The sequence below is a fragment of the Triturus cristatus genome, chromosome 3_2 (assembly GCF_964204655.1).
Source record: "Triturus cristatus chromosome 3_2, aTriCri1.1, whole genome shotgun sequence".
In the NCBI taxonomy this organism is placed as follows: Eukaryota; Metazoa; Chordata; class Amphibia; order Caudata; family Salamandridae; genus Triturus; species Triturus cristatus.
The window spans coordinates 403496500-403518508 of record NC_140584.1 but is presented as its reverse complement, the minus strand read 5'-3'; the positions used below and the strand labels follow the sequence as shown (position 1 = coordinate 403518508).

Sequence of the window (22009 nt, the reverse complement as noted above, 5' to 3'; positions counted from 1 at the left end):
AGCAGACTTTGCTTCTGGAATTAAGCAGATTCTCAACTGCATTCTGGCACCGTTTCTTCCTTAGTAAGTGTTCAATTAATTAGGCAAGCTGGTCAGTGCTTACCCCAGGACTGACCAATCAGCTTTGTAGAATAATTCAACTTTTAGGGGGCTTCATCAATAGATACTGCACAGCCACTGGTTGAGCAGTACATACCAGTGCCATGGACAACAGAAGCCTTTTTGTGAACTGGTTCACATCAGCTGAGGTCCAGGTGTGTATTATGCCCAAACAGTAGAACAAATGCCTTGTGAACTAGCTGAGGCAGAAAGTAGTCTGACAGGTAACCCACAGAAACTACAAAAAGAAGAGTAGGACATCCACGCCCACAAGGCCCTGCAGCCCTCAATCGCAAAACCCTGGAGGAAGGAATGCAAAGCTGCAGGTTCTCAAGAAAGCAGATTCTTAGATAGCCTTACCACCCCTCTCCCACACACACCGAAATAGCCTCCTTCTGGCATCTGGTCAGACAGATTCCATATTCATCAGTTGCCATGCATGATATCAGTGAAAGTTGAAGACCACTGTTAAGGAAGACTGGCAAAACCTTTTCCACAGGGGACTGTAAAAGATTCTAGTCTTCCCACTTAAGGAAATAGTTACAATTCATGTCACTTCACTATGCATTACCCTGCCGCCACCACCAGTTTCCCACATTCCAGGCAGATAAGGTCACTCTATCCCTGCTTGACCTAAGATCCATGCTCAGAGGTCTCAAACAGTTGAACAGGGAGTGCTCTCTCAATAAGCTTGCATGATTTTCAGGCTCATTGGGTAGGGGGGGGGGGACGAATCTAAAAACTACTGAGACTGTATTGAGCAACACATAGCACAGGGACATGCAGGAGCATTTCCGTCGTAAGCTCCTGTAGGACTTCTCCCTGCAAAGTTTATACTTATCCATGTCTACAAGTTATAAATAAAAGCTCAGTGGAGATCTTAGGTTTTGCGAGAATCTTCTCTGGTGAAGTGAAGTAGAGAGGAACTGGAATTTTAAAGGAAATGGTAGGAGATTGTGGGGCTTTTGGGTGAGATTTCTTCAAATTAGTGATTTAAATTTCTCATTTTAAAAGAGAAAAGGAAATACATGCACATGTGAGCTTATGCAGGGTTTCGGGGAGCTATTTTATGCACCAATTTTCATTGCAAAAATCCGAAAGATACACCAAATATGTGATAAAAAAATATATATTTTTACAGGTTTTTGATTTCAGGTTCTTTCTCAGTTTCACTCTAATTACTTTTTTTCAAAGTGTTGTAGTTCCACAAGACCGCACTGAGCTACCAGAGGAAGACTAACACTTGGAGTGTAAAAGTAGTTTAAACCACCTTTTCACAGTTACTTTTAAAAATGCTAATGTGTCAATCAAAAGGAAAAATAAAATGATAGAGGAAAATAAAACGTTAGCCGTCATAGAAACCAGTCACCAAATAGCCAAATTCCACTGGCTTCCGATCCAAATAAAGGTGTGGATTGAAGACACTGGGTCTCTGACATAAGAGCATCTACAATCAGGCGCAAACATATTAAATGGCAACGAGTTCTCATGGGACCAACTTACAAGAGACCGGAGATCATAATTTGCTTTTAAGATCATAATATCTAAATTTAGAATGCTAGAATGGTGGCTGCTCCTGTGCCGTGACCACTACCAAACTATGGAATGCTCTTCATGTAGCGTGGTATGCCAATCACCACCTCTGAAATCTCGGAAAGAAACTCAAGACACGGTTTTGTTAATTAACATCCAGCCTTGTGTTCTCCCAAGTGAGGACTGTTGGGCATCTCAAGTTGAGGTTTGTAATATGCCAAATTAAGCAAACCAAACACTACAAAGTTAAAAAAAAGAATTATATCAATATACAAAAACGTATTAATCAAAAAAACTAAATATTTTGTTAAACTATGTATATATAAAAACAAACCTAAAAATACTTTATGCCTAACTTTAAACAAGCGTGTTTTACAAAAACAAGATTGTACTGCAGCCTAACATTAAATATTAGAACATATATTGGAGCATATAGACCATGTGCAATTAGGTTTTATACAAAAGGGCAGTGCATAGCACAAATATACAGCTAGGCCAGCTGCTCAACATTTAATATTGGAACATATATTGGAGCATGCATTAAATGTGCATATAGGCTATATACAAAAGTGCATTGCATAGTGCAAATATACTATTAACAAGTATCTGAAGTTCATAAAATTCTCACCTAACATAGGCTTTAGAATAGATCATAAACACAATGTACTACTAGATATAGAACAGGCACAGTTGAGCCTTAACTATCCAAATGGCCAGAGAGCAAAACTTTTCACTTTCCTGTTAAAGTGCTATTATTGTGTACAGAAAAAGTCTGTTTTAATCCTGGTCACCTCCAAAAATTCCCAAATCAGTAACGTAATCCGATATTATCGCAGTTCATCATACAAGTTAACAATTCATCAACGTTTCTGGTATTCACAGCATTAAACATCTCTTCGATTCAATTAAAAAGTATGTACAAAAAACGTAAGATGAACTAATGTAACAGTGCCGTTTACAAAAGGGGCTTCATAAATTCGGAGTTCAATCCATTGTCACCCTTAGGTCGGGCGGCTGACTCCTTTCTGAAACTATATTTTCCCATTCTAGCACCAGCAACTTTTGTTCCCCAAAGTGTCTATAAAGGCAACACTTTTCAGAGCTCTGCAAGTTTACAATCTAAATCAAACAAAGTAATAACAGTGCCCAAATTACCGGAGTTCCACTTGAAAGGAAGACTAGTCCATGTGTACAAGTATGAACAGCAGCGACCAGTGAGGGAGGACTCCAACAGAGCACACAAGCTTGAACCTTTAAGAAAGCTTGATTCCTAGGGAAGATGCAGCAAAAGAACAGATAGAATAGAGGGTGCTGCAGAAAAGATGTTAATGTCACCAACTAACTCAGGAGAAAATGACTAAGGTACAAATGGTGATGCAGAAGCCTGAGGCCACTGCCACCTAACAGTGCCTACCTTCAAGAAGGTGGCCATATAAATGCTAAATAAAGTCCTTGCATAGTGAAATATATGATCACACTTCAAAGTCAAGTTAAGAAACTCACAAGAGGTTTCAACAGTGGAAGAAAGAAGAGCCTTAAAATAATTGCTTACTACTAATCCAGAGGTCCAGCACAGAACACAAAACACTTATGACCTAAAAATATAAACTGAAACCCTAAAACAAAGACAGGCTACGTAGAAAGCACACGCAGAAGTAATAAAATATCTGGTGACATCCAAACAAACAATAGAATTCACATCATGGTTGGAAACAAAAGGAGGTCGTTCTAACAAAAAAAAGTCTTAAATGCTAAATATTTGTTTATCTATGGCATATTATTATTAAACGTTTCCATTGTTATTTGTAATCTGCCAGGGCAAAACTTGACCTGAAGGCAAAAAAATAAATCAGAATTGTACTTTAAGCCCCATTATGGATGGAGTTTATTTTTAATTTTAAATCACAGTAATTGAAGATTATGGGAATTAGGAGTTTGGCGGTCCGACCACTGGAAGACCGAGTCTGCGTCCACTAGTAGTCCACAGCGCTGGCGGTCTTAAGACCGCCGTATTACGAGTTGACCACAGTGCCGGTGGTGTGGCGGCAGAGATCTTGCGGTGGTGGAGATTATTTTTCCAGTTAGATCGATGCCTGTGTGAACATTTCAATTGCAAATGTACTGAATGTACACATATGCAGAATACATGTGGAAAAAAAACGCCTACCCATTGCCGGAGTCCAGCTCATATGCGGCCCATCTAGGCAATGAGTATATGATACAAAAAGGACTTACCTATAGATCGCGCAAACAGGGTTGTATTCTTCAGGGTGAAGATGCTGTCATGAATGGGTGATCTAGAGAAAGGTATCCATGTCCAACTCTGCCTGGAAGAACAAGAAAGGGTCGAGTATGCACCCCAAATCCTTTGTTGCAGGGGACTCGAAGCTGGTGGTCAGACCTCCATAGACGGCTCGTCGGAAAGCCAACTTGTAATACGGATGGCGGTGGAGCTCCTCAGTACCGCCCTATGGCAGCTGCCTTTCCCCGACCACGTAATAAAGCCCTTAGCATTGTTTGTGTAGGAAATACATAACTATAGGATCAAAATTGTGATATAGTCATAACGTTTCTAAAAGTAATTATTCATACAAAAACTAGATTAAACACTTACATAATATTATGAATACATTCTACACTGGTGCACGCTGAATGTTCGAATTTGTCCAACAAATTATTTAAACAAAATGATGAGCATTGATAGTATCAAACAAATGTAAAATTCAAAATTGTCAAGAGACACTTGCAAAAGCAGTCATTTTGTTCCGATTGGGACTTGAGTGCAGTGCACAGTACATCTTAGATAACTGAAGTGATTAATAGGAGCCATGCAAAGTTAAATAAGCAACGCAAGAAAGTATAGATCAAGGTTTGCCCTTATGCAGAGAAGGAAGGATATTCACACCTTCATTTGTCTTTTCACTCCAGTAATTCACAGAAATCTATCAGAGTATCATCACCGCAGCCAGGAAGGTAAAACTATAAAGGTATGCAACATAAAGCTTCTCCGTGCCACTGTGCAAGACAGTTAGAGCGCAAAACTTTATCACCAGGTAACAAACTTCTCTTTTTTCAAATGAAAATACAAACAAGGACACCAACTTGTATTTTTATTTTATTTGTATACAGAAAATATGCGTTTATTAGTCCAAAAATATTTGTACAAAAGTGCTTGCAAAATGACCCATGCATGGTTAAGGATGTGCTTCTAATTCATTCAAGTAAAGGCCGACTGCCACCCAACAAAAATTGTATACAAATAATATTTATCTACGGGGGGGCGAGGGGGGGGGTACAGGAGAAGAGGAGGACTCTGTCTGGTCTAATTAACGATCACCCCAGCAACAACTTTACTGCCATCACCTCATGTATTTAACGTGTTCACTCTTGACAGGAGTAACTTTTGATCATACATAGAGTGCCTCCTTAAACATATCCAAATAAAGAACAAGGGAAATAGGTTTTGCTGTTTTGGTTTTAAGAAAAGTTTACAAATAAGGCCCTTTTAATGAGTAAAAAAAATAACTTGCCATGAAATTTTAGAATCAGCAACATCTATACCACCCGTTTACTACTGCATAGCAGCAGTGCCGGTAGCAGGAAGAATTAAGAGGGAAGGGGCAGTAAACACAGTTAATTGTTTCCTCGCACAAATCAGACAATAGTTGTCAGCCCCGGCAGAACCCTAGAGTTTGGTCTTCCACCCCCCTAAGGACTTACTCACGTGCATCAGCTAACTAGCTGCTCGGAGGCTCCTTTGGTTGTGTTCTGTCTGCGCTGTAAACCATTAAAAATTGAGCATATCTTATTGAAATATGTAGAAATTGCTTTTGGAGGAGGTTCCGTCATTGTGATGTACAAGAATAACATGGATCCCTAAAATAAGAATAAAAAAAAAAACAACAACATTCGATTCAATATGAAGTCACAAAACTTCTACTTCTTTGTAGGGAATTCCTTCCGCCCTTTGTCGCCAAATCTGCGAACCCTGTGAATGGTGTCCAGCTGTTTCTCAATTGTTTTAATAATGTCCACCTCATCGGGAATATGAACATAGCGGACGTTCCGGCCTGTCACAAACAGGTCGTCCAGCTCGGAAACGCGTTCCTTCCGGTCTGTGTAGGTCACGTCCGCGAGGCGGATGTTCATGAAGGCGTCCACATTGATGACGCGTCCCTTTGCGGTGCTCTCGTCCCGTAGCTCCACAGTGGTGACAAGCCCGTGGATGCCTTGCAGCAGTATTATCAGGCTGTTTTCTGCAATAGTCCGTTCCTTGATGGAGTGAGTGACTTCCATTGTAGGTCAGCAAACCTGCAAGGAACAATAAAGCTTTTTTGGGAATGGTATATATTTCTGATAATGATAACAGTTGAATGTGAGACAAGGATGTCTAATCAAAAGGAAAGCATTACATTTGTATTGTTATGCATAACAGAATAGGATTTGTGCAGTAATACAAGTACAGCCCTACAGGTGTGAAGTGCGATTCCTGGCCCCACAGAACGCATAACAGCCCAGCTAAGTGTGCACACAACCCTATTTAAGGATGACAGGCTTGCAATGAAATGTAGCTATAAAGCAATTTCATCTGTAGCATTTCTACTGAAATGCGGATTCAAAGTCCGGCAGCTCTGTTGGTAAGTGCACATGTTCTTCCATTATAAAGGCTGCAACTAAGCATTGCCACTCTTCAATTTTAGGCAGAGCAGCAAACCTGACCTATCATGTCTCTATCCAATTAGAAGTATGGCTGCCTTGCAGAGGAGTGCTGTAATTGTCCCAATAAAAGTAAAGGAGCCCTTCTGGAAATCTGGAATAAATTACCACAACATCTTCGTGACTGTCTGACCATCTCTCACTTCCGAAAGCTCCTTAAAACCTCTCTCTTAATCAGTCTGTCGGTGCAGTAGGGCCGTTACAAGCGCAGAGATACCCCTCGGGGTGATTCAGCGCTATACAAATCATAAATCAAATCACATCTTGCCCTTCCTATTATTGTGCACCATCTGTTCTTATGAGGATACAACGGAGCTACGAGACCATTTTAATTCTGTCCAATGGCCTTCTGCCCTGGCTGCTGATACAAACAAGTTAACGTACCATTTTCAAATACGCAACCTTAGGAACCGTGAGACAAAAATAAAAAAGTCAGTCATCCCATCTCATTTGTTCATTGCAGCCAAAAGAAAAGCCAACTCTAGAGAGGCTTTGCGTTTCTTAGGAATGGCCCTCCACACCCATGGTATTTACTGCATGTACTGGTTCAAATCAAGAAAGTGATTTAGTAGCTAGCATTCAATAAAACATATTTCTGGTTACCATCTGTTGTGAAGGAATGGTCGCATAAAACAAAAGGTGCTGGCAAGGTAATTTGTCCATAAATTATAACAGAAGTGGCGGACCCCAGCACTTGGCTAATACAACAGCCCGCAGCAACGGCCTTCTCCAACTGACACCCAACCCATTCAAAACCCTGACATTCTCTTGGATTGTTGCCCACGAGACCTCGAGGCGCAAAGCGTCCTTGAGCTCTCGTGGTGCGGGGAGCGCGAGCCCAACATAACACCATCTGTTTTAACTACTTTGTACAGCTTAGAACCAACACCTAAATCGTTAGCTGGCTTTATGTGGTATGAAGTGCTATTTGCCCATTTCAAAAAGAGGCTTGGGATTGGTGGAGTTTTAGAGGACAGTGCTGCTGTGCAGTGAAGGCAACAATTTGTATTACATACGAACAGGGCTTTAAGTGGGATGAAATAACGGGGGGGGGGGAGGGCGGAGGAGATCTCTCAAGGGGGCATGGGAAATGTAATTAAGGGCATGGCTTAAAAACAGTACGTTAAAAATCTGTGTTTAGCATAGTGTATTTTGCTGTTTATGTCATTGCATCCAGATATGATACAAGTAACATCATACCTACAAGTCAGGACTATTGGCTTTGTCAATGATTGTTAGTTGCATAAGATAAATAAGCAGCAACTATGGCTTGTATAGAATATTGAAAAAGCTTACACGTAAAGCTCTGGTGACACCACGACAATGTTGTTGCTCCTTAGTTTCAAAAAGAGAAGGGAAATCCAAAGAGAAAATGACTCTTTAAAGGATTTCCCTTTCCCCTACAACGCTCACCGGGCATGACGTCATGCCGTAACTTCTCCACTTGTGAGCAGAGTACATGGATGTGCCTGCTGTCTCGAAACGGGTCTCTAGCGTGCTCTGTTTTGTGCCCTTGCACTTTTTACCAGACTACAGTGACGGCAGACTGCTGTCACTGCAGTCCGGAAAAAAAAAAGGACCGTATGTGCCAGCGCACAAAACAGAGCCCGATAGAGACCCGTTTCGAGGCCCCCTTAAAAAAACTGCCGTTGGTGAGACCCGACCCACTTAAAGCCCTGCATAACAGGTACTTTTGGACCAGGGCCCAGCAGCCTCAAGCTTGCGTGCACTAACCATCAAGAGTGGTGTCGGACTTCTTACCAAGCTACATTGAGACAAATGGTTGGCAGCATCAGATTATAGTGGCAGTACTTTTACCTGTGCTCATGGAGAGAAGGAAGCCTATAAGCCCTCTCCTGTAAAATCATTGGCGCACACCACAACTAGGACTGGGTGTGGTCTGTATAGCTTGCTTAATGTGTTTTGTTTGACTGAAGCATCGTCTGCATGAATGGCGTACCATGGAGGACATAGTAAAGGGCACACTGGAATTTACATCTATTTCTCTGCAAGCTTGCTTTCGTTTGCTCTATCACGTTACCCTCTGTGAATTTCATACTGGGCATACTCTAGCAACAAGAAACTTTTGGAAGTAAAATACTTTTTGATCAAATGAATGTGCCACACAGGATCTACAGCATTCCACCCAGTCTGTGTAATCTGCTGTAGGGCTCCCGCTCAATCATGGTGCAACAAGCCATTCAACAGCTCTTTCATAATTCATAGCTAAATCAGTAGGCTTACACAATGCTGATATGTATCTTGACAACAAAAATATAGTGCTGGAAAACATCAAAGTCAAACTTCCTAAAGCAAAATCATTTTGGCACATGGCATCTAGCTACTTGGGCTTCCTGTACGTTGGGTTGGTAAGGATAGTGGTCAGCTATAGCTTACTAGCCGATCTAGCAAAGGCCGCCACCGAAGGGGGCCTCGAGGGCCAGCGCCATAACAGCCGCCAGAGCTCGCAAGGAACGGATCAGGTTTGCGCCACCCGGAAATAGCGCGCGGCAAAACGCGCCCGAGGCCCTCTCCCCCCCCCCTTCCAAAGACAAAGGGAAGAGGAAGGGGGAAGAGGTGATACAAGGTGAGGCTCCCCCTGGGCAGCTCACCTTTACATCAGGGACCTGGGGGAGCAGCACCAACGAATTTCGAGTCAGAGAAGGCGGGCATAGCTCCCCCAGGCTCCACGTGGACAGAGTTTCCCACTTGTACTGCCACCCGGTGTTGGTGCCCCCTGTGCCCGGTACCGCCTCTCATGCTCAATGGCATCGAGGTGCACTGCCCAGGCCGGCGGAACAGCTGGAGGCAGCTGGGGGGCGAAGTCGGCAGAGCGGCCGGGCTTGCGACCAGAGTGCGGCCGGCATCGAGGGAAGGCCCAAAACGTAGTGAGGCCAAAAACCCAGGTGATCCCCCTTGCAAAACCAGGTCGTTTTGAGGTAGGCAATTTTATGTCGCCTCAATACGTTGTGGGCCCTTGCCTGTCGCGGAACTTGGGCCTCCCACACGAGTACAGAACAATATTAGCAGAGGCCAATTAACAGCTATTCGTGACCTAAAAGCAGACCCCTCGATTGTGATCAAGCAAGCGGATAAGGGCGGAGCAGTGGTGATCTGGCCCCGCACTATGTATCTAAATGAGGGTAAACTTCATGTTGAGAATCACGAGTGGTACAGACGGGTGAGAGAAGACCCCACTCGTGAAAAACAGGGCAAAATTGCACAAATAACTAAAAATGGTTTAGATGAAGGATTCCTGGGTCCAAAAGAATTCCAATTTTTGAATAAAAAACCACCAAGAATCCCGGTACTGTATTTTCTTCCGAAAATACATAAAAATAGTCAAACGCCCCCAGGCAGACCGATAGTTTCAGGCTGTGACTCTGTTTTGGAGCCAGTCTCTAAATATATCGACTTTTTTCTTAAACCATTCTTGCCCAGTGTCAAATCTTATCTCAGAGACACAACAGACTTTATCACAAAAGTGGAGGGAACAACATTTGATGATGGCATACAGATGATGGTGACATTAGATGTCACATCCCTGTATACCCAAATCCCCCAAGATGAGGCACTCCAAGTGATGGAACTTTACTTGGACTTGAGGGAGAGACCACACAGGGTACCCACATCATTTATCATGACATTGGCTGAAATATCCCTTCGAAACAATTATTTTAAGTTTGAGGGTGATTTTTTATACAGATTAAGGGCATAGCTATGGGTTGTCCCTATGCGCCGGAAATGGCGGTTCTGTATATGGCCCAGTACGAAGAGAGATTTATACACAACAACAATCCATTTAAAAACAACATGCACCAATGGCTGAGGTATATTGACGACGTCTGGCTCCTGTGGCAGGGGAGCCAGACCGAGTTGAATCATTTTTATGACTGGTTGAATTCAAGGCACAATGATATCAAATTTTCCATCGAGTCTAGCAAAACAAGGATGACTTTCCTTGATGTTGCAGTATGTCCCCATAATCAAAAATTGACAACTAGCCTTTATAAAAAAAAGAGACAGACAGGAATACTATACTTCACTACACAAGTTCGCATCCACAGGGCCTAAAGGAGAACCTCCCTTATGGGCAGCTGTTGCGGATTAGGAGAAATTGTACAGATCTGGCAGAGTTTGAGGACCACGCAATGTCATTCTGTAAGGAAATGGAAAAGAGGGGTTACCCTAAGAAACTCCTTAAGCATTCCAAAAAAAGAGCAAGGTTCACTCCTAGGGAAAATTTGTTGCAGAAAAAGGAAAAGACAGAAATGGACAAACTCGTATGTGTTACAACATATGGGGCCCATACCAATAAATTCAGACAAATCATCTTAAGGAATTGGCATTTGCTTGAAAGTTTGTAACATCCCTTAGCTAAACCCATTTTCGCCATGCGCAAGAATCCCAGCATTGGCCAGCAGATAGTAAGAGCAGACAGTTACATCCCTAAACCAAAGAGTGATTTGATCACCAAGTGGAATTTAAAACCCATTTGTGGACACCACAAGTGTGGGAATTGTGTGGCCTGCCCAGCTACTATAGAAGGCAGTCTATTTGAACACAATGGAGTAAAATGGAGACATGAAAGTTTTACAAATTGTAAGACTAAGAACGTCATTTATGCAGTGGTATGCTCTTGCAATAAAATATATATCGGAAAGACAAGCCAACAGGTTAATGTGAGAATTATACAGCACAAATCTCGAATTAGGAGAAAAGTCCTGACAGCGCCTATGGTAGAACACTTTCTAGCTGTTGAACACAGCGAAAATGAACTGCGTTGGACAGTTCTTGCATGGATTGACTCAAAATCTACATGTATTGAGACCGCTCTACTGCGGAAAGAGGCATATTTAATTATGAAATTAGATAGCATCAACCAGGGCCTCAACTGCATGAGCGAGCTAAACAGAGCTTAGATGGCTCATGAGCTGTAATCAAGTATATGGCGCTGCTGTCAGCTTCAGGACCTGTATCTCTCTAATAAAGTAAAAATGGGATCAATTTCGAGATGTTGGAAAACACAACCGACCTGTGATATTGAAAAGTTTTACTTTGGGAAAATGAATTGAGACACATAACTTCAATAAACTACATCTCCCAGAAGTCATTGCAAATGCAATTAGATCATCCCCTCCTGTGATTGGTCAGAAACGCATCATGCGACACTGATGCAACATCACATGATGTGTCAATCAGCTCGGCGAGCTGCTAGCAATAATGGAGACAAATCCCCACTTGAAACCTCGAGCCTGAAGCTTCATTAGGTGAGCAAAACATAGTTTGCACTTGAATCCAAGTGCTTTCAGCCAAAAACGATTTTTACAAACCCTTACATTTTTTTGCCCCTGCAGCCACAAACTATTTTTAAAGAGAGTGATGGACCGTCATTTGTTACAACACTTCCTCTGTGGGGCCACGCCTTTGGGCCCCTTTCCCTGAGTGAGTAAATAATTTGTGCTCAGTTGTCACGTTTTAAACTCATTTAAACAGACACCGCGAAACTGCATGTATTATTTCTCTTGCAGAAGTAAAGATCTGCAATTGCTGTCTACTGTTTATAAATCGTCTTGGCCACGCAATATTGAAAACCAGGTAACCTTTTTTTCCCTCCTTGTCCCCAGACATAGCTATCAGACAAAAGAATTACACCCCATGAGCTAAATTATTCATAATGTATTTTATTGCAGATTGGCAACCACTGCTTGTTACATATTGCTGATGGTTACATTTAATCGGCATAATGCAGGTATGTGACCACCAACTTGTGCAGATAGAGAAAGAATTAGGGCTTTGGGAAGCGCCTTTTTTAATAAAAACTCAAACTCTGTTTTTTCCCCAACCCCCCCCCCCCCTTTTTGTCACAATCAGTCTGTTCGTGAGAAAGACTAATCCAGCCCTGATGAGAGTGCAGCAATTGATTTAACCGGAACTCGAAACGCGTCGGCAGACAAAGGAACTCAACTCCTTGGTTAAATATTGCAAATATACTCCCTTGTGTCCCTGATATTTCAGAGGATTTGATTTATTCCAAATATAAGGGTGTTAGTTGTCTAATTCATCAATTTGTATGACAACTTTGTATTTCGGATTGCGTATATAATGATTGTTCTTTGTGACATTTCATTTGGTTGTTTCAATGTTTGATTATTATGAGTTTATTTGTAATTGTATGTCAAAACACATTTTTCACGTTATTCATTTTCATTGTGTAAGTACTAATGTGGTATTCCGTGTAGTTCATTATGTGTTCTTTTTGTGATCAAAGATATTTATTTAAAAATTAAAAAATAAATAAAAGGCAGAAATTACTGCTTAGGTAAACGTATTAATTTTCGTTCATCTTACTTCATATGAATAAGTGTTGAAGTCACTAGAGGTATAGGTAATTTTTTTCTTATGTAGTATAACTGGCCCTACCTACCCTCTAATCCTTTGGGCCAAACCCCTCCTTTTTTGATAATAATCCCACACGAGTGAGGCACCGTTTTTATCGGGAGACCCGGGGGAACGCTGGGTGGTAGGAAATTTGTGTCAGCCCGGTGATGCCACAACTTTCCCACACAAAAATGTGTGAAAAAGGTGATTTTTTCAGCTAAATTTGAGGTTTGCAGGGCATTCTGGGTAAGGAAACGTTGGGGGATCCACGCAAGCCATACCTCCCTGGAATCCCCCGGGTGTCTCGTTTTCAGAAATATGTGGGTTTGGTAGGTTTCCCTAGGTGGCCGCCAAGCCCGGGGCCAAAAACTCATAGGACCCCCTTTGCAAAACCAGGCTGTTTTGTGATAGGTAATTTTGATGTCTCCTCAATAGGTTTTGGGCCCTTGCCTGACGCGGGCACTAGGCCTACCCACGTAAGGGAGGTACCATTTTTCTCTGAAGACTTTGGGGAACGCAGGGTGGGTGGAATTTTGTGGACCCACGCAGATTCCAGAACTTTCCGACAAAGAAATTGAGGAAAATATTTTGAACACATTTTTAGGTTTGCAATGGATTCTGGGTAACAGAACCTGGTGAGAGCCAGTGAAGTCACCCCATCCAGGATTCCCCTCGGTGTCTTGTTTTAAAGAATGTACAGGTTTGCTAGGTTTGCCTACGTGCCAACTGCGCTAGGGCTCAAAATCCACAGGTATGCACATTGCTAAAAACAAAAACAAAAACAAAAACAAAAACTCGGAGCACAGTGGGTTTTCTGCCGCCCTGGGGGGGAAAATCGGGGAAGGGGGTTTCATCCGGATATGCCCCTAAAGGGGCAGAAAGACTGTGGCTATTTTTTGTGGGGGTGGGGGCATTGGTATGACCATTTTGAGCAGCCCCGACCGCCACGCATAAAAAAAGCCTGCGTACTCGCTGGCGCCTACTGGGCTTTCTGCCCCCCCAGGGGGCAGATCAGGGGCCACTGCCACCATCTGCCCTCCGGGGGGGGGCAGAAAGACTGGAATTTCTATGGGGGTGGGGTATTCCCATGCCCATTTTGGGGAGCCTCTACTCCTACACTAATAAAACAAAAAAATCCATGGCTTCTAGTGGGCAGGGGGGGCCAGATTGGGGGCTACAGCTCCCATCTGCCTCCTGGGGGGGCAGAAAGACTCATTTTTGTGGGGGGGAGAGTGGGGGCATTGGCGGGCCTGTTTCGGGCAGCCCACAACCTAAAAACAATTGCGCAAAAAAAATCCCTGGTGTTTAGTGGGCTTTCTGCCCCCAAAGGGGCAGATTAGGGGCCAATGCCCCATCTGCCCCCCGGGGGGGGGCAGAAAGACTGTAATAATTGGGGGGTGGGGTGGGGCCATGGGCCTGCCTGTTTTGGGCAGCCCCCACCCCTATTTTTTTTTTTTTTTACAATTCCCTGGTGTCTAGTGGTCTTTTTGCCCCCCCGGGGGGCAGATAGGGGGCCAATGCCCCATCTGCCCCGCAGGGGGGGGCAGAAAGGCTGTAATGGTGGCGGGTGGGTGGGGGCATTGGCGTGCCCGTTGCGGGCAGCCCCCACCCTAAAAAAAAAAACAGAAAACAAATCCCTGGTGTATAGTGGGCTTTCTGCACCCCCGAAGGGGCAGATTAGGGGCCAATGCCCCATCTGCCCCCGGGGGGGGGGGGGGGGTCAGAAAGACTGATAATTGGGGGGTGGGTGGGGGCATTGGCATGCCCGTTGCGGGCAGCCCCCACCCTAAAAAAAAAGTAAAAACGAATCCCTGGTAGTTAGTGGGCTTTCTGCCCCCCGAAGGGGCAGATTAGGGGCCAATGCCCCATCTGCCCCCCGGGGGGGCATAAAGACTGTAGTAATTGGGGGGTGGGGTGGGGGCATGGGCCTGCCCGTTTTGGGCAGCCCCCACCCCTATTTTTATTGATAAAAAAAATTCCCTGGGGTCTAGTGGGCTTTTTGCCCCCCCCGGGGGGGCAGATTGGGGGCTAAAAAGACTAAATTGCGCCAAAGTTACATGGGGGGAGCAAAGGCCCTTGCCCAAGGGGCCGCTCCCCCCTCCCTGGTGTCTAGTGGGTAGATCCCTGCTTGGGGATCGCCCTCCTGTGGTGATCCCCAAGCACGGATCCACTGGGGAGGGGTACCATTGGAAAGGGGAGACGTGCGCGCCAATCTTCATTACAGTGAAAGGGGGGGGCCACTGGAGCTGGGGAAGCTCTTCCCCAGCTCCCGAGGCTATTTTGGAAGAAAGGGAATCCCTCTGGTGCTGCACCAGAGGGATTCCCTAGGGAATGCCTCATGACTAGCTGGACTCGTCATGGGCACAGCGCGACTGTGCTCCATGACGAGTCCAGCTCGTCATGGGCAAAACCAAAAGGTCGCAAGTTCGAATCCAGTGAGACTGCGACCTAATCCACCAGCGGCATAGAACATGAACACTCTCTAGGAAACGGGCACGTATATTGAGCACATTTCGAAACCACTTTATAAGCAGAGAAACAAAATGGTGATAAGTGGATTGTAAAACTTTAAATATAAACTTTTACGGCATGAGCAATTAGAGGAAAGCGTTCTCCACTGTCGCCAGTGGACCCAGCAAAACACACGTTGCGGGATAATGTACAAGTAATGTAAATAATGTAAGCAAACGCATTTTCGCTAGCTATCACTGATCGCCCTCCTGTGGTGATCCCCAAGCACGGATCCACTGCGGGTCCCGTGTGACATCATATACGTGCTGCGGCGCGCTGGGTGCGCGACTCCCGCAAAAAAAATTTAGGTTCCAAAATGATATGTAGGTGTCTTTAATATACATATTAGGGCAAGAGATTATCTAAGATATTCATAAAAATAATATATTTGTACTTCTAATAAACATATTTTTAAATATATTTTCGCGAAGTCGGGTGCATGCATCGTGAGTGCAGAGGACCAGGTCAGCAGAGCTGCTGTAGAGCCAGAGAAACCAGGTCAGCAGAGCTGCTGTAGAGCCAGAGAACCAGGTCAGCAGAGCTGATCTAGAACCAGAGACCCAGGTCAGCGAGCTTCTCTAGCGGCTGAGAACCAGGTCAGCAGAGCTGCTCTAGAGCCAGAGAAACCAGGTCAGCAGAGCTGCTTTAGAGGGAGAGAACCAGGTCAGCAGAGCTGTTGTATAGCCAGAGAACCAGGTCAGCAGAGCTGCTCTAGAGCCAGAGAACCAGGTCAGCAGAGCTGCTCTAGAGCCAGAGAACCAGGTCAGCAGAACTGCTTCAGAGGGAGAGAACCAGGTCAGCAGAGCTGCTTCAGAGGGAGAGAACCAGGTCAGCAGAGCTGCTTCAGAGCCAGAGAACCAGGTCAGCAGAGCTGCTTCAGAGCCAGAGAACCAGGTCAGCAGAGCTGCTTCAGAGCCAGAGAACCAGGCCAGCAGAGCTGCTTCAGAGCCAGAGAACCAGGCCAGCAGAGCTGCTTCAGAGCCAGAGAACCAGGCCAGCAGAGCTGCTTCAGAGCCAGAGAACCAGGCCAGCAGAGCTGCTTCAGAGCCAGAGAACCAGGCCAGCAGATCTGCTTCAGAGCCAGAGGACCAGGCCAGCAGAGCTGCTTCAGAGCCAGGCCAGCAGAGCTGCTTCAGAGCCAGAGAACCAGGCCAGCAGAGCTGCTTCAGAGCCAGAGAACCAGGCCAGCAGAGCTGCTTCAGAGCCAGAGAACCAGGCCAGCAGAGCTGCACTGACAGACACTGACACACTCTTCTACTCACACTCTTCTACTCACACTCTACCTCTCTCTACTACTCTCTACCTCTCTCTACATGCACACATATGCATTTATATATATGTATGCATGTATCTATATAAACATAATATATATATATATATATATATATATATATATATTCTGCATATCTATATAAATACAAATATAAATGCATGCATACATATGCATGTTATGTACATGAACGTTAGAAAAACACGAATAAAAGCAAAGCTAAAAAGCCACCTAATTACAAACAGAATTGCTTTAACTTAAACGAGGGCGAGAACTATTGCATTTTCAATGCTTGTTTACTTTGGTTCCATCAAGAAGGCATTCAGATGTGTCACACATTTGCCATAAATTCGGAACGTTAGCACTCTAGTTGCTCATAAGATCACTGTAGTAAAGCTACTGCTCACCAGGGAAGTCTGCTGCTGGTATTCAAAGTGCATGTTTCAGTCTACATGTCAGAATTTTTTTATGAAATAGAAGAGGATTTGAAAAGTCACTCAAAATGTGCCCTAATTTTTCTTTCTGCAGCACTAATCATATTTTCTATGGCAAAATGAACCCCCTCATTTTGTTCCTTTTTAAATTAAATGTTTTAAGAGTTACCACTTTATTCCAATCTAGATGGCTTCAGGTGTGCCATACGTTTATCATAAGTAGGACTGTTAGCGCTCTAGTTGTTCTTTGGAACACTATGGGAAGCTGCAGTAGAACACAAAGGAATCAACTGACAGTCTCTGCCCTTGTTGGATGTACATGTTTTATTGAGAATGTCAGACTTCATTCTCACATGACTGAGAAAGATAATGTGAATTTACAGAAAATATGCTCTCCGTTTAGCTTATAGATCACCTTCCAAACCTCTGTAGGAAAAGCATGAGAAAATAGTTCTCTCTCAAACAGGATTCATGGTATCTCAGCAGAAGGCTTTTTCACATGGTAAAATCACCTTAGAACATACCACAATTCCTAAAATGAGTAAGGTACCATCAACAAATGATTTATAATGTAACTAAAGTCTTAAAACCTTCTATTTTAACTGCAATGCTTTTTAATGAGGTGCGATCATGTATATTTGTCCCAAGATGGCTGCCACCACTTCTTGGATGAAGTGCTGACAGCCAATCAGATCTCACGATGAGATGTGTGGTTAGGGTCCGCCAAGATATACATGTGATTTTCTCAGGAACTACTGAACGGATGTCACCATTTAAGCAAAAGGCACGACTCTGAACCAAGGTCTACCTTTCTGCCAAATGTGGTGTAATTCCGTTCAGCAGTTCGGGTTGTAACTGCGACTAAAAGGTCCCTATGGAAAATTGCATGGGGAAAACACGTTTTAGGACCCCCCTTTTTTCTCGGCCCCCACTTGACGAATCACCCCGAGACTTTCAGGATAGGAGCGGAGCAGGCAACGAGTTTTGAAAATTTCGCGACGCTTCGTCAACCGGCGCCAAAGTTATTCTAAAATAGAATGTTGCGGATTTCCTATGGATAATAGGTCCTAACTATAACTACCTACTGGCGGACGCCAGTAGGAGATTATATATATATATATATATATATATGAATGCAAATCGCCACTGCCAGTGCCTTCTCAGACATAGAGACGAAGAGCGGACCCAGAAGAATTGTGCCAATCAAAGTGCTTTATTTAGTTGCCCAGCCAGTCCGTCATAACGCGTTTCGACCCCCACTCGGGTCTTGATCACATGACACATTGCTACCTGAGAAAGTGGTATTTAAAGAAACAAACAGGAAATGGCCTTCAGGTGTTATGGCAACTACATAAACATAGAAGAAATACTGAAAACATATCGTCATATACGCATTATATCATAGAAAAATCTATTCATACATAAATATATAATATATAAATATAAATACACAAAAAATATATAAATATATAAAAACCTGAATATATAAAAAAAGATTTTTCTGTGTTTGTCAATTATGTTATTCCTATTTTGTAATAACAAATATAGGCGTATCGCGACATCAATAAATTATTTAGGTATCTAAGTAGAACTCCCTAAATTTGTTCGCATACATTTCAGTAAATTCTAAGTAAATATGTTGCCAACACTTTCATAAACAATGTATTAATCAATCATTTTCTTTATCGACTATAAGATAGAGCCCAAGTGGGCCATTGTTTTGAGCCATTCACCCCATTCCTAAATCTTAAAACATAACCACTTGAAAAGTTTGTGCAAATAGTGCAAAATGTGAAAAGGATATATTCCTTTCTTAAAAATTACCAGATAGTTTCCCCATTAAAAACAGTATAAAAGATATATGGGATTTATATTGATGTTCAACATTACTGTCTATTAATGATTCTTATTTGATTTCCTCAGATCTCATTTATCCCATCTTTAATCACTGTATATTGAAAAAAACTGTCTTAAATCACAAATATGTCATAGTATGGACCCATATTAAGAAGAGTATAAAAGAGACTATAAACAGGTAAAAAAGTCTTCGCTAGCATTCAATCCAGCCGGATTTTTAGTATTGAGCTCCAAAATATAACGTGTCTCCAAGAGGCGTAATTTGCCTTCACGATTACCCTACCCCCGTTTCATTGGTGGGACCGTGTCTATTACATAATAGTGGAGAAGATTAGGGTCACTATCATGAAGCAGCTCAAAATGCCTAGCGACGGGATATGCCTGATCCCTCCCAGTGATTACTCTAATGTGCTGGAGTATCCTCTTGTGGGCCGGTAACCTGGTGCTCCCCACATACTTTAGCCCACATGGACACTCCAGCACATATACAGCAAATTCTGTTTTACAAGTCATCCTTTTCTTGATCAGGACGGGTTCAGATTTAAAAGGACTAATGTAATGAGTCTTGTTTTGTCCAAATTTGCAAGCCTTACAAGTAAAACACTTCTTAAAACCCTTAATTTGTGCCATCCATGTTGTTGGAGTGGCTATTTCAGAGCAATTACTGACTAACCTGTTGCTCATCGATATATATATATATATATAGTATTAATTTTGAAAAAGGATCGTTGTCTAAGGTGAAAGAAACGTTTCACTACAAATGAATACTTGCTAAAAGCTACAGCATGTGATAGAAGCAGCGACTGCAAAATGTAGGAGCGTTATAAATCAACACAAAATGCTAGCCAGTTGAAGAGGATTGCTAAGCAGGTGAGAGTTGAAGGGATGAGACTTGCTTGCCATGCTGACAAGTTTCAATGCGCTAATACCGGTTTCTGTTCGGCTACATGCCATGCCGGCCGCTGCAGCGGATGTATTCCTGCGTGGAGACTGAATATTGCAGTGCGAGAGCTGTACGCGCTTAAGAAATATTTGAGGCGATAAGATAGCCACACCTCTATTTTGCTGGGTTGCTGGCTAGGGGTCGACCTGGGTGGATGGTCTGTCTTAATGCTACTGGCGCTTTGGTACAGAGGTCCGATACCGGCAGGTCAAGGCCGCGCCACATAAACTCCCAAAAGGAAAATAAAGCAGACAGAGTAAGGCCTCACACCAGCTGTTTAGCGGTCATGGCATTATGAGGAAATTGCCGCACTTAGCTGCTCGCTTGGTTATTGTGCGAGGGAGGATGGGTCTCACCTGCCATTTCCCCAGCTGTGCGGCTCGTTCAAGGCAGGCTGCCAAAATAAAAATCCATCCGGCAAATGCTAATGGCTTGCAGGAGTGCCAGGGGAAATGGACATCGGGAGGCTCAAACATCCTGTGATCGCCAAGCGGGGGGCGGTAGAATGCTTAAGGTCTGATAAAAGGTGGCAGTGAAGGATGCAGAGGATAAGGGTGGGAAACTCACACCAAGTTTCGTAGCTCAAGGGTAACGTATGGTGATTCAGGTGCAGAGGCACACCCAGGACAAGGGTCAGACCCCCCCCCTCCCCCGACCCTCGCACCCCAACGCCCTGCCTGACTTCGCTAGGTAACAGGTTATGATAGCTAAGGAACCCATTATACAGAGCCAGGCCCTTGTGCCACCCCCTTGTGAAAGCGCAATGAAAACATATTTATGGTAATAAAAATAAGCAGGTGAAAGCTAATCGTATGCACTGCAGCTCCTTCAACGTGAGCAGTCCCAGTCCACGAAAGGCTAAGAAGTTTGTGTAACGGGCACAAGGCAAAAGCAGCTGACCTGCGAGCTGGGTTACTTGCATGCCATGCCTGCGTAGTATAACTGACACACAGGTGAAGCGCTTCACGTCCACTCTATAACAAACGTGACACACAAGCACGCGAGATTATGAGTGCTAGGTCCCCTGAGCCCCTAGCTGTTTCTGCGCCCCATTACAACCAGTAAGAATGTAAAAAAGAAAAGAAAAAAAAAAAACATGGATGTTTATAGCCCTATTAATGCTTACAATAACTCACTGCAAGTTTCCAGATTTTCACGGGGAAGGGGTGGGCAGTTTCCAGCCAGCAGCAAGCTAGGCCCCTCCGGAGGCACGGCTGCGCTGTTCAACCATGCAGCAGTCACCTGAGGTTTTTCTGGGCTGAGCGTTAATGCTATTGGCAACAGCGGGGGCTAGAGCACGCGCTGCTTTAGACTGGTCACAGCAGTGTGCAGCACACGGAACCCGGTGGCGCCATCGCGTAAATGCATCCTTCCAAGGAAGAAATAAGGACAGTTGAGTTGGGGGGTACGTAAAGAAAATGTCCAATTGGAATAGAGAATGTCAAAGGCAGTTTCTGGTAGTGTCCTTGTCCCCAAGGTCAGGGGTAAGATGGAGACCTGGGGCGCCCATGCTATTAGATGGACTAGCGCACGTGCCACCCGCGCCGATGAGCAGGACAGAGGGGAAAAAGTGTTACTTGCGCGAGACCTTGGGTAAGCCTAGCAACAAACCTGATCTGGTGGCTTAGTAGACTAATGCGCCTGGTGCTGGGGCCTTTGCTTGCCTCGGGACCACTGGTTCAAACCCGGCGGGCCCCTCAGCTGTTCATCCTGCTGAGGAAAAAAAAAAAAAAAAGAAAAGAAAAATCAGTACCATCGAGTGGGTAACAATAAACAACTGTTATTCAGCGCCAGAATACCCTTGGTCAAGGGCACATGAGGGGAGCCCATCCAGAGTTGCAGGAACACATTAATAATCTTTATATATGCACAGGTATGGGCCCCCATGCCCCCAGCAGTGCTTTGGTTTTACCACCACCCCCCCCCACCAGGAGTAAGAAATAAGTACAGGGAGTGGGTAGTACAGCCTGGCGGATACTAGTCAGGCTTACTGGTTTCGCAGTGGCACTTACCGGGGGAGCCCGCCTGGAGCATGGGTGAAGTAGAGGAGGTTATTGAAGTAATGTATGCTGTATCACGCCTCCACAAGCTTTATCTGACTATCTCCCAATTTTGTTTGATTTCATACTAATGCCTCACGGCTGGGTGAGTATGCCTGACAAAAATCGGGGTAGCAAACGGAGACAGCACCCGCAGCCCAGCCCCGCCAGACGGCAGAGCACAAAAGAGACTAGCAAGGTAGCGAGTTGGGGCCTAACTCCGGGG

At 44.1% G+C, this 22009-nt stretch overlaps 1 protein-coding gene across 6 annotated transcripts in view; it reads right to left on the bottom strand.

Annotated features, from left to right (window-relative positions):
• Positions 1–4725: 4725 nt before the first annotated feature.
• LSM10 (LSM10, U7 small nuclear RNA associated) overlaps positions 4726–22009 on the bottom strand; it is a 34710-nt gene continuing 17426 nt past the window's right edge. For 2 of the 6 annotated variants that reach the window (XM_085647930.1, XM_085647929.1), the window contains exons 2-3: positions 21356–21454; positions 4726–5943 (exon numbers count right to left, since the gene is read on the bottom strand). In XM_085647930.1, coding sequence (XP_085504056.1) covers positions 5569–5928 — 360 coding nt within the window. In that variant the 5' untranslated portion in view covers positions 5929–5943; positions 21356–21454 and the 3' untranslated portion in view covers positions 4726–5568. Of the gene's footprint in view, positions 5944–21355; positions 21458–22009 lie in introns of all 6 variants that reach the window. The other 4 variants (XM_085647928.1, XM_085647927.1, XM_085647932.1 and 1 more) reach the window with 2 other exon arrangements.